We start from the raw sequence: 13,006 nt of genomic DNA, 5'->3' as shown, positions 1-13,006 counted from the left end.
ATTTGTCCTAGCCCTGAGATTTTAGCAGCTTCTCTTTACTCGTCCTTCCAAACGGTGCCACATTGGAGGCTCTTTCAGGATCAGGGGAATGAGACCCAGCATTGTTACTGGTTTTGGCATATGAATACACCACGGGGAATTTGCGAGGCTCTCCCACGTAGGCAGGAAACTCTCTGTAGCTTGCCAGGTTCTCCGAGAGCATGAACTAGGCTATAAAATGTCGCTCGGCCGTGCACTTCCAGGAGCTTGGTTTTATAGTCTCTGGATGTTGGTCGTTGGTGGCGGTTTCTGGGTGTGACCTCCTAGCTACTGGAAAATGGGGTATCTGGGTGGAAGAGACCCAGTCCTGATCCAAGCAGGCTTGGAGATCTCAGCCCCAGGTCCAGCATACCTGGGTTCCTCTGCTGGTTTCTTCATGCGTGAGGCTCGACCGAACGTATGGAGAGTGGCCTTAAGCATGGCTGTGGCTGGTTCCGGAGGTCTTTGGTGGGCAGGGAGGGAAACTCAACCCACCCTCTCCAAGGGGGCCCCAGTGAAAATAGCCAGGCACCAGGCACGGGGGCAAGAGACTCTGCCTTAATTATATAAGATTAATTATATCAGATTATTTTTTTCCCTGATACTATGGGCAAATGTTTCTGTAGACTTTTAAGTTTAGATAAAGGATCAACTATTTAGCTGCTTTTGGAGAGGGACTGGGGGGAATTCATATTTACTGAAATAAAGTTTGTATATAACATGCAGATTCCTGAGACTTGTAAGTTGAATTTAAAAAGGGGGAAAGAGGGGCTGGAGCGATAGCACAGTGGGTAGGGTGTTTGCCTTGCACGGGGCCGACCCAGGTTCGAATCCCAGCATCCCATATGGTCCCCTGAGCACCGCCAGGGGTAATTCCTGAGTGCATGAGCCAGGAATACCCCTGTGCATTGCCGGGTGTGACCCAAAAAGCAAAAAATAAATAAATAAATAAACCACAACTGTACATTAAAAAAATAAATAAATAAAAAATAAAAAGGGGGAAAGAACAGTTTTTTTTCTTTTTTGGGGGGTGGGGAGGGGATGGGGTCACACCCAGCGATGCCCAGACGTTACTCTTGGCTCTGCACTCAGGAATTTCTTGCGGTGCTCAGGGGACCATATGGGATGCTGGGAATCAAAACCAGGTTAGCTGAGTGCAAGGCAAATGCCCTCCCTGCTTTGCTATCACTTTAGCCCCAAAGAACAATCTTAATGTCACACACAAATATTTTCTTTAAACCTTTTACCAACCACAGATTGTTTTCTTTCCCTGTATTTTTAAAAAAGTATTGTTGAAAGTGTAATGTACTTGATTTTTTTAATGTTTGAAATTTATGACATTGCATATATCAATTTGTCTCCTTTTTCTTATGAAATAGTAAATTTCATCATTTAGATTTACCATGTTCCTTAACTCGTATTTTAGTATCCTGTCTTTGACACAAAAGTAACCTATTATAAATAGTTGTGTACCAGTCTTTATTTATACAAACCTTTTTTTTTCCCCTCTTCAGTAAATACATCAGGATTCAATAGCAAGGTTAAGAAATATTAAAAGTTAATCTGAAGTGCCCATTTATTGTTGAGTCTCTTGATAATACTTTTTAAGACAAAATTCAGAGCTTTTGGAGCTCTGAGTCTCTCATGAACTTGTTTCCAGACCTTCATTGTACTGACTAATACTGCCTTACCATATTACAGATGATGGAGAAATCCAGGGAGTAAGGTGCTTGCTTTGCACATGCCCGACCTGGGTTCTGTCCCCCTCAACCAGTGTGATCCCCTGAGCACCACCAGGTGTGGCCCCAAATTGCACCCCATGCCCTTTCTGCCCCACTCCACCACCCCCCCCCCCAAATAAACTGAGTTAGAAACTAGAGCGAGAACAGGGTTAAGGCATTTGTGTTGCATCCCGCTGACCCTGATGGTGGACCCCCTGGCTCCACCTGGCTCATCAGGTATCATGAAATGCACCCCTAAGGGGCCAGAGCAGCACCAGTCCTGTGGCCTTGAACCACAGGCCCCACCCATATTGACTGAGAATCACCAGGAGAGACCCTCCTCCCACTCCCCAGCAATGCACATATTAAATTGGCAAGCACAAACTCAACATAATTTTTTCAGCAAAGTACCGGTTAGTGGAGAGGGTGGAGAAGATCAGATAATGTACAGAGCTAGATGGTCAGTGCGAAGTCCAGGGCTGAATTTCCAGAGACTATGTGATCACATCCTTCCACCTGGACAGACTGGCTAGGATGAGTGTGTTTACAGGGATGCTCATACCCTGATTATTTTAGATTGTTTGTTTCACTTAAAGCAGTAAGGATATTTGGATGCCGTGAAATAGACCAATCTGATCTGTGAGTTCTTAGCCTGGAATAAGATTTAAATGGTTTTAAATTGCCCTCTGGTGGATACTAGACATTACTGCAGTTTTGCTTTGCTATTTTTAACCCCCTTTCCGTTTATTTTCTTTCCCATTCTCTCTTTCATTGTGTAGAATTAGGAGAACGATTTTTGTTTTAATCCCCTATCAATATGAAGCTTTCTTATAGTTTGGTCAGTCATCTTTGGAGCTTGTTTTTTAAAAATATACCAGACAAAGGGCTGAAGCAGGTAGGGAACTTGCCTTATATACTGCTGACATGGGTTTGATCCCAAGTGCCCCATCTGAGCACCACCAGGGATGACCCAAAAACAATTAAAAGCACCAGACATGTGTAAGGGGTCCTTGCAGTTCAGGACAAGTGAAGAATTGAGAGGAAGACTCTTCAGTCCTTGCTTCGTGTGATGGAGGTCAGCAATGTAAACTTAGAAGGCTAACGAAGCACAGTTTGTCCCCATTGGCAGGGTAGGGTTTTCAGCTCTTATTGCCTATGGATTATACAAATTGAAGAGTAGAGGACATATTAAGCTGTCGGTTCATTTGATCGACATGCTTGTGGCTGTCCAAGACACTGTATAGGAGCAGAGTCTTGGTATGGCTATTCCTTGTGTCCAGAGTACTAATCCAGTCCTAAACCTTAGAACTGCAGCCTTGGTGTTGTTTGACATCTCATACTGGGGTTTAAGGAGACTAAAAATACCACTCAGGCCAGAGAGATGGTACAACAGGTAAAGCACTTGCCATGCATGTGGCCAACCTGTGTTTGATTCCTGGCATTACATATGTTTCCCTACATCCAACCAGGATTGAGCCCCTGTGCTCAACCAGTGTGACCCCCGCAACCCCAGCCGCCGGCTTCAAAAAGCAGAACTCAGACTCTTTAAGACTTTACCTACCGAATCAAACTTCAAGACTAGTACACCCTACTGTGTACATGCTGGAAAAAGCTCTCAGCACACTTCTGGGTAGTATCTATGGTTTGAGGAGCTGGCAAAAATTGAGATCTTATTTGTGTTTTAAATGACCAGTGAGTGTTTGAGGCACAGTAGAGGTTTAAAATGAGAGTTAGGGCTGCAGAGATAATACAGCAGGCAGAGCACTTAACACAGCCGACCTGAGTTTGATCCCTGACACCACATATGGTTCCCTGAACACAGCCAGGAATAATCCCTGAGCACAGAACCAGGTGCAGGCTCCGCACACCACTGTGTACCCAGAACCAAACAAAATTGGTGACCCTCAAGTGAGATATGCTGTCATACTAGGATTATGTCCCTGAATTGCAGATATTAATGAAGCAACTGAAATTTCAGTTTTTAAAAGAAGAACTTAGACAGATAAAGAGGCTTCTGCTGAAATAGCATTATGTCGAGCTCCTTTCAGGGAGCTCATTACCTAACAGGACCCGTAGGTGAATGGATTGCTTTGTATCCTAAGGGTAGGCTATGTAGTGCGGTACAGATAGATGCGTCTGTACTTAGATTTGTGTTCAGGCTTGAACAAGTTCATTGACATGTTCTTTAACGTCTTTAGGTAATAGGGTTTAATAAAGGATTGCTGATTCTTGACTAGGTATCTAAAGCTGATGAGAAATTCTCTCTGACACATCCTGCTGACAGATGCCGTTAGTGTACACATTGTCAGAAGTTTGACAGATGAAAAGAAAAAGCACCACAAATCCAGGATGTAAAATATTTTTGTTTTTCTTCTTCTCCAGGTTGGTACAGGTCTTGGACCCACACTGGAGTTTTATGCACTTGTATCTCAGGAACTGCAGAGAGCTGACTTGGGTCTCTGGAGAGGTGAAGAAGTAACACTTAGCAATCCAAAAGGTAATCCATCAGTTTGTTACTCCAGTTGGGTATAATGGTCCTTGCTTGCAGTTCATTAAATACATTTTTCTAGTAGAGGACCATAGTTTGTGACCTTAATTTCTCTCAGCCTTTGGTTTTCCATTTATCCAATAAAGGAAGCTGTTCCAGCTTGAGAGGATTTCGTTCGCTGATCTGAGTTTGACAATACTGGAATTCTTAAATAATGTTCTTTCAGGTTTGGTCTCATTTCGCTTGGGCAGTGGCATCTAAAACTGGGTGATTTTTTTCATTTCACAGGAAGCCAGGAAGGGACCAAGTATATTCAAAACCTCCAGGGCCTATTTGCGCTTCCCTTTGGTAGGACAGCTAAGCCAGCTCACATTGCGAAGGTCAAGATGAAGTTTCGTTTCTTAGGAAAATTAATGGCCAAGGCTATCATGGATTTCAGATTGGTAAGTTCAGAATTAACACTTCTATAATTTTTTATACTTAAGTATTTGACAGAATTCTTAAAAGTTTCGTGGGGAAGGCATGAGCATAGAACTAAACAGCAATAAATTACCCTTACTGCTAGAGTAGAAATTAGCCAACAGACCATATGGGATGCCAGGGATCGAACCCAGGTCAGCCACATGCAAGGCTCAAACGCCCTACCTGTTATACTGTCCCTCTGGCCCCAAACCACTTTTCTATTTAAAAGTTATTTAGTTCTTCCCTTTTTCAATTTGTAAATATACAGCAGTGGAATTGAGTTTGTTTGGCCCAAAATAAGAATAAAACTGCTTGTGAGCAACTTGTGGTGCTGAAGTCCTGGTAGAGAATAGATGTCCGTGCTTACATTTTCTCTCTCATGCCCGTATTTAGATGGGATTCTTAAGTATTTATTCTAAATTACTACCAGGGCCCTGGAATGAGTAAATGAAGAAAATATAGTAGAAGAAGCAATTCTTAAGCAAGTTTTTGCCCAGGAGATTACTTTGCCCTTTTAAAATAATCTCCTGAAGTATCAGTTTTAGATCTCAGGCAATTCTAGAAGCCTAACTAAGCTCTTTAACTCTCTTTATTTTCAGGTGGACCTTCCCCTTGGCCTACCCTTTTATAAGTGGATGTTGAGGCAAGAAACTTCACTGACATCACACGATTTGTTTGACATTGACCCAGTTGTAGCCAGATCAGTGTATCACTTAGAAGACATTGTCAGGCAGAAGAAAAGACTTGAACAAGATAAATCTCAGGTAGGCTGCGAAGATGGGAAAAACGGTATCAGTTCTTCTGGAAAGATGAGGTCTTTAGGTGGTTTTGTATTTGGCCATAGTTTCTTCATCCAGTCATCTTTTCGTGAGCAATTGATATAGTGGCTATGTATAATATTCCATATATAGTGCCGCAGTGAACATAGGAGTGCATATATCTTCTGACTTGTGCTTTGGGACCCTTGGTGTTTATTCCCAGGAGTAGAATTGCTTGGTAATATGGAAGTTTCATTCCTAGTTTATTGAGGAATGTCTATATTGTCTTTCCAGAAGGCTGGGCCAGTCTATATTCTCACAGGCAGTGATTGAGGATCACTTTTTCCCCACATCCTCGCCAGCACTGGTTGTTGTTGTTGTTGTTGTTTTGATCTGCATTTCCCTAATGAGTGTCCACTGTTTCCTTTGTGTAAGACACGTTAAAGTTTCCCTTTAGATCACATGTGTAAGGAGCCTTATTTTATTGACATGTAACGACTCAGTCTGACATCAACAGTGGTCCTGATTCTGTGGCTAGACAAGAGAAGTTTGTTTTTAGAAGAGAAACATAAGAGTGAGATAGCTTGGTCAGGAATAGGCCTTTAAATCACACTTCGTAAATTATAGCAAGTAAAACAACAGAACAGGAGACATTCTCACGTATAGACAATTGCTACCACATCTCTTAATAAGATAGAGAGGAGCTTTTTTTTTTTTTTAAGATTTTTGTACTCCCTTGCTGGTAATTACTGATACACATTGCTTGTGTATTTTGGTTGTGATATTTGGGCTTTGGAGGTTCTGTACTTGGGAGACCGTGTGGTGCCTCCTGCATACAGACCTCTAGACCATTGAACTCTTGCTCAGACTAGTGACTTATTGAAAGGGAGGGGGAGCTGGGAGAATAAAACTAAAGGCACTGTTCTGGGTGTCTCGTATATATAAATGTTTTTATCCACCACGACCTTTGAAATGTGGTTTCATTTATCCCTATTTTATACATGAGAAACCCAAGACAGGTTGTTCAGGTCACCTGCCCAGGATCACGTGTCTAGACTGGGAGATGCAGATTCGGGCTTGTACGTCTGCACTCGGGGACATTATCTTGGTAGATATGTTGTGGGCTCCTCCCCAATGCATGTCCCCAGTATTGTAGGCTGCCACTGTTCTCACATAATTTGTTGTTCTAACCTACTGTTAACCGAGGGGGCAAGGGCCGAGTAGCACTGGGTACAGTTGGAAGCACTTAGTCACTTTTCTGTTAAGACTAGATTTCCCGGGTGAGGTAGAGTGATTCTTTTCCCCCTACCGGGAAGGGAAAGTAGGTCAGATAAGTTCTGGAACCTCAGTCTTTGTTATTCCTGTTCCAAATCTATGAAATGTGTACATCAGATCCATTCTTCAGAGACTGAACCTCCTGGGTTCAGCAGCTTCCCGCCAGAGTATAGGAACAGTGTTGTTTGGACACCTTATTACTGTGGAAGGAATAGAGATGAAGCTCGGGTCTACACCAAGGCTCTGTTGGTGGTTTCAGTTCTTTAAATACACGTGGGAAATGGGCCAGCATGTGTGATTTGGAAGCAAATGGTCTACCAGCTTTATGCATGTCACAGATATTGTATGTATGTGATTCTCGATCCTGTCTATAGCAGCACTTTCTTTTCAAATTGCTAATTTGGGGTAGGTAGGAAGCAGAGACCTTCCACCTAGATCTCTGGCAAGAGGTAGGTGGCAGAACAGTTTTGAGGGTTTTCTAGGAGCACATCAAAGTAGAAAACTTTCATTCTAACCTTTGTGTTGATGGGAATCATCAAACGGTTGTTCATGAAACAGACCTTAAACATGGTAAGTTTGCAGAAAAAAAAAAATGAACATAATACCAAACGGTGTAGAATCCTTATCAACTGTTTCCTCTTTTGAAAATGAGAAATGGTCGGGTAATTTGGTCAAGCAATTCCTTAGTGCTTCTCAGCCCTTTTCAGTAAGTACCTGATTTTCTTCACCATGGCTCTTAAGCTTCTGGGCATTACATAAATGTGCATGTAGCTGTCAGTTCAGAGAGCTATGTGTCTTCCTGCTCCTGTGGTGAATAATTATACTTTTAGCTTAGATTTTGTTTTGGTCCTTATCTTTTACAAGACATCCCTCTGAATCTAATCCTCAGCATTTAAAAAAGTGAATAATACAGACTCTCAAAGTTTTCCTAGGGTGCAACTTAATCTTTTCTTGGGGCTTATTGGATTATATTTTTTCCTTGCTGGTGTGGGAATACAAATTTGCTTAACATAATGAGGCTGTAAATGATCAAGTACAGGACTCTCAGTATCCTTGAGACCGACCAATTTACAAGGGTCATGTGAAACTTGTTTCTATAATTTCCTGATTGTATTGGATTAGATTCTGGGATGTATAAATATGATCTCAACGACGTGTTCAGATGTCGGTCATGACTAAAGATGAAAAGGTAGATAGACTTAAGAACTTAGAAGAACCTTTGAAATGAAATATAATAAACACTGAATGATTACTGTGCTTGACGATGACTTTCTGTTTTCTTCGTTTATAGACCAAAGAGAGTCTACAATATGCATTAGAAACTCTAACTATGAACGGCTGCTCGGTTGAAGATCTAGGCTTGGATTTCACTCTGCCAGGGTTTCCCAACATCGAACTGAAGAAAGGAGGAAAGGATACACCAGTCACGATCCACAACTTAGAGGAGTATCTAAGAGTACGTACGGGGATGTGCAGGAACGACGCGGGGAGGGGTCTGCTATGCTGCCATAGAGCTTTGCTTATTCGTACTCCTTTTGGGAGAAGAGGGACCTAGTCCAGGGCATAACAGTCACTTCAGTGTAGGCAGCTTGGCCTCTTTAGACCCCGTGATCGTCCCAACCCGTATACCGTGCAACCCACCAGAGTTCTAGGTCTTAGCTTCAGTTTTTCCCTGGAGAGGTTGGGAGGTGACCCATCGAGGCCCTCGGTTCAATCCCCCAGCACTACAAGACGATTAGTCCCAGGAGAGAACACATCTTGGTTTGATTGGTTTGGGGCCACACCCAGCTAAGCTCAAGCTTACTCCTGGCTGTGTGTTCAAGAATCTGGCAGTACTCGGGAACCTTTCCTGGTGCTGGATGTTGATCCGGGGTCAGCCACATTCAGGGAAAATTTCTGTGCTGTATCTTTCTGGCCCTGAGATCAAGTCTTATTTTTGGCCCCATGCCTGGGGGTGGATTGGGGTGGAGAATCAGTCCCTAGAATGCCTTATGTTCCTGTGACTTCACCAGCCTCAAGCTTGATGGCTTGCATACCAAACTACCCTTAGCCTCAGATCTCCTTCAGAGTGCATACTGCCTTAGAATCACAGTTTCTTGTTTAAGATCTCAGTGAAAAGGCTCCATTACTAATCTTTTCACTGCATTTCTGCCGTTCTCTGAAGCCCGCTAATTTGACACAGTTGCTCACGTGTGCAGACCCACAGATGCACACACTGAGGAATTTGGTGAGGCTTTTCAGATTCATTTGTGGCCTTAACTATATTTTCTATATTAAATACAATTTTGTCTTAAACACATCATATTTTTTCAATTAGTTGATACAGATTGTTACAGCTCTTATTTTGAAAGGTCTCACAGTGCTCTGGCATTGAGAGTGGACATGATTGAATTCTAGGGAATGCCACCTGACTTGGTCACTGGCTGTTTTAGGTAGAATTACTGGAAATTTGGGCTTAGTTTCCTTTTTAGTTTGAGAAAGAGTGTAGACTTTATGATACTTGGTCACTGGGCCATGGCTGGCATAAAAAGAATGAAAAATACTGGACTAAATAATCTCTGGAGTCCTGTGATCCTCTAACAATCTCTAATTTTGTTATTCCTAGTTGCTCAGAACTCACCAAGTACTTTATAGTCGGGTCCATTCCCAGCAGTGCTAGTGATTCTTCTGCTCCCTTGAGTAAAACTTGGCCACTTAGTAGAATTTTCTGACAGTTACCAACTTCCTATACTAGCTTTGTGGAAAGTGTCCTTTCAGTGTACTAAAGATAAGTAAATACTCAGATTAAAGGTCTCTGGAAATAACTTAATAATACTCAGTATTTTTCTATATTTAAAACAATCATGTTTTCAGTCTTTATTTTTTCAATAATATTGGGCCAACAAGAGATTATCTTTCATGACTATGTAATAAACACATTGGAACTCTGGAAAGTGTTAGTATTCCTTCATAAATCTATTCTTGTGCTGTAGGGAGTTTATGAGTATTTATCTATTACTGGTTTGGCCGCACCCAGCAGTTCCCAGAGGGCGCCCCAGGCTCTGTGTTTAGGGGCTGCAGCCAGAGTGCTCGGGACGGGGCTGTGCAGGTGAGCAGACCCAGATGTCCTGCATCCAAGGAAGGACATATCTGGTCCATTGAACTTGTCTCCAGCTGTGAACCCCGGTTTAAAACAGACGAAATACGAAATGCACAGGGCATTTAAGAACAGGGAAATGATGTGCTGAATAAAAAAAACTTACGATGGCCTTACAGTTTTTTAAAAGATGTTTCCTTCTCTGCAGTTGGTTATATTCTGGGCACTAAATGAAGGTGTTTCCCGGCAATTTGATTCATTCAGAGATGGATTCGAGTCAGTCTTCCCACTCAGTCATCTTCAGTACTTCTACCCAGAAGAAGTGAGTAACTTGTATCCCAGCGGGACGGTCATTGCCAGTTTTGCACCTGAAGTTAACCTTGGGGGCCTGGGAAGGCAGGTGCTGCAGCTGCTGTCTAAGCAGAAGGAGAAGTCACGGAAAACCATTCCAAGAGCAGGGCTGGGTGTTGGTGAAAGACAAGATTGCCCAGGAAGGAAAAGTCCCCTGGGGTCCCTTTTCAAAGGGATGGGGGTGGGGGCGGGGGTGCACAGAGGACTCTCCGCCCTGGGAGGGTGGAAGATGAGGCGGGGTTTCAGGAGTGAAGTGTAAGGAGTGTGCTGCTGCTCACCTACAGCGAGCTCCAGAGTCCAGGAGACGGGAAGGGAGTGTGAGAATGGCCTCTCCACGGCCTGGCTAGTCTTCAGAGCCGCTCACGGCCATGCGCTGCCCCGGCGGGAAACCTGTATAGTGTTTGAACGCTCACTTACATGTCCCTAACTCCTTGTGGAAGTCTCCTGCACTCTCAGTCATTACTCTCCTGTCCAGCTTGAGTTGCTCTTCATTGGGAAAATATCCCCGCGCAGCTAAGGAGGACAGATTATTCCAGAATATTGCAGAAGATCACAGTGTAAAATAATTCTCACAGAATGTGTATGTAGCTGTGCTGAAGGCTGCTCTGAGAATGTTTCGTTGATTTGACGTAAAACAACGTTCTGGGGGAGTCTGCTGTGCAGCTTTCTCTTGAGTAATTCGTTGCCCTTATTTAAAAACACAGCTGGATCAGCTGCTGTGTGGCAGTAAAGCTGACACGTGGGATGCCAAGACACTGATGGAATGCTGCCGGCCTGATCACGGTTACACTCATGACAGGTGAGCACTTCAACCTGCGGGGCGGTACACAGGTGAACATTTGATGTGGCACATATTGAAAACAGCTCCATTCAAAAAAGGCTTTCTTACGCTTTGGTCTTATTTCTGTCCACACAGCCATTTGGTACCCACAAGGGGCATGTTTTCGGTTTTGGTTTTTTTTTTTTTTTTTTTTTGGTTTTGTTTTCCCCAGGAAGTAGGATACAGGGACAGAGGGATAACCCATTATTGAGTACAGTAAAATGGAAATAACTGTGTAATCCCCGACAAGTCTTATTTATTGCAGCAGGCACTTAAATTTAATAACTTTTCCAATTGTGAGAATTGATGTGATTCAGAACTGTATTTTAATGTGATTAAATAATTTTGGTGTTTTTATTTCTGTTGTAGTCGGGCTGTGAAGTTCTTGTTTGAGATTCTCAGTAGTTTTGATAACGAGCAGCAGAGGTTATTTCTCCAGTTTGTGACAGGTAGCCCAAGATTGCCTGTTGGAGGTGGGTATGATGTTGGCGCTCAGTCTTTATCCCGCCCGTGGTGTGTGTGCGTGAAAGAACCTGGTGACAGCAGGGGAGTCTTGGCCTTAGACTGCCTTCATCAGTCACTCCAGTAGGGGGTGTTATCCCAGTCTCGGACATGTTCACAGTGAAGAGCTAATTATGATAGGGAAACTCCTCGGGATCGTCTGCGCACATGCGGTGGGGCAGCTGCTGAGTGTCCTGCTTTTCCGTGGCACCGTCTGAGATGAGAACGCTTTCTAAAGTGAGGATGGTTCCTCAGAAATGATCCGTAGGCCGAACCGCTTGGGTGCTCCCATTTAGAAGGCAGCACTGTGCCTGGTACGCAGTGACTGGTTGGTAACTGAGACCAGTACCGGGTTCCGCACGCTAACTGTCCGTGGAATGTGTGGACTTGGTTGCCAGGAGAGACAAAGCACCTCGTGTGTCTGTGTGTGTGAACTGTGGAGCCCGCGTGGACGTTTCCTGGCACGAGCAGAAGCGAGGGGGATGGCCGAGAGGCCTGGCAGGTTGTCTTGGGAGGAAAAGAAATGTCTCCTCTGATCTGGCTGCCGTGCGCCCTGAAAACTAAGTTGTTTGGTCTGTCTTCCCTTCTTAGGCTTCCGGAGTTTGAACCCACCTTTGACAATAGTCCGGAAGACATTCGAATCCACAGAAAACCCAGATGACTTCCTGCCCTCTGTAATGACTTGTGTGAACTATCTTAAGTTGCCGGACTATTCGAGCATTGAGATCATGCGTGAGAAGCTGTTGATAGCCGCGCGGGAAGGGCAGCAGTCGTTCCACCTTTCCTGATCACAGCGAGAACTGCAGTGTCTGCCTGTTACAGCAACAGAAAAATCATGATTTCTTTTCTAAATGTATCACCTGAGTCAAGGAAACATGTCACGCCTTGTTGTAGGAAGAACGGCTTGCAGAGTATAAAAGAGACACTTGGTTGATATTCATTAATGGCCCCATGGACTTAAAGTGATCAGGCCCTAAAATGTTGTTGTGATGAGGTTTCTTTAGCAAGTTCTTGTTTAAATTATCATTTATTTGATGAGTGAAGTTTTTAACTTGCTTTGCTGTGTGAAATTTAAAAAGGGATGTTTTTCCAGGCTGAAACAATAAATGTCGCTGTGCAGTTTGATTCTGGGCTGTGTGTGTCCATCGAGCTAAGTCTGCAGTTTGTTTTCCTCCAAAGACGTGTCTTGTACATAAGTACAGAAATTAAAGCTCACATGGATTTGACAAATCTGGTTTAGTAGACTAGCTTTTATGTGCTTTCTACACCCCTCTAATTTCCCCCTGACTTTCGTCTTTGCTGTGCCAGATCACACGGGGTTATTTTTGTTTTTTTGGTATCCAACACTCAACAGTTGTTACATTTTCCATAGCTGTGCGTTTTTGTCATTTCCTGCTCTCTCAAATTAAGATAGTTTAAGATTGGTTGACCTGCCATCTGTTGTCAGTATAATTCGGCCTTTGTGAGTAGGTAGACTTTGCTGCTAGCTTAGTTCTAACATGGTGGTAGGGCGTTGCTGGGCTTTCCCAGGGACAC

General features: G+C 43.5%; 1 protein-coding gene across 14 annotated transcripts in view; it reads left to right on the top strand.

The window, feature by feature from the left end:
• TRIP12 (thyroid hormone receptor interactor 12) overlaps positions 1-12,595 on the top strand; it is a 144,132-nt gene extending 131,537 nt beyond the window's left edge. For all 14 annotated transcript variants that reach the window (XM_055120408.1, XM_055120410.1, XM_055120420.1 and 11 more), the window contains 8 exons: positions 4,122-4,236; positions 4,516-4,670; positions 5,289-5,453; positions 8,014-8,178; positions 10,007-10,120; positions 10,854-10,948; positions 11,339-11,442; positions 12,062-12,595. In XM_055120408.1, coding sequence (XP_054976383.1) covers positions 4,122-4,236; positions 4,516-4,670; positions 5,289-5,453; positions 8,014-8,178; positions 10,007-10,120; positions 10,854-10,948; positions 11,339-11,442; positions 12,062-12,258 — 1,110 coding nt within the window. In that variant the 3' untranslated portion in view covers positions 12,259-12,595. The remainder of the gene's footprint in view (positions 1-4,121; positions 4,237-4,515; positions 4,671-5,288; positions 5,454-8,013; positions 8,179-10,006; positions 10,121-10,853; positions 10,949-11,338; positions 11,443-12,061) is intronic.
• Positions 12,596-13,006: the final 411 nt, after the last annotated feature.

Source organism: Sorex araneus, chromosome X (genome assembly GCF_027595985.1).
Source record: "Sorex araneus isolate mSorAra2 chromosome X, mSorAra2.pri, whole genome shotgun sequence".
In the NCBI taxonomy this organism is placed as follows: Eukaryota; Metazoa; Chordata; class Mammalia; order Eulipotyphla; family Soricidae; genus Sorex; species Sorex araneus.
The sequence above is the reverse complement of the archived record's forward strand: the minus strand, read 5'-3'. Positions and strand labels throughout refer to the sequence as shown.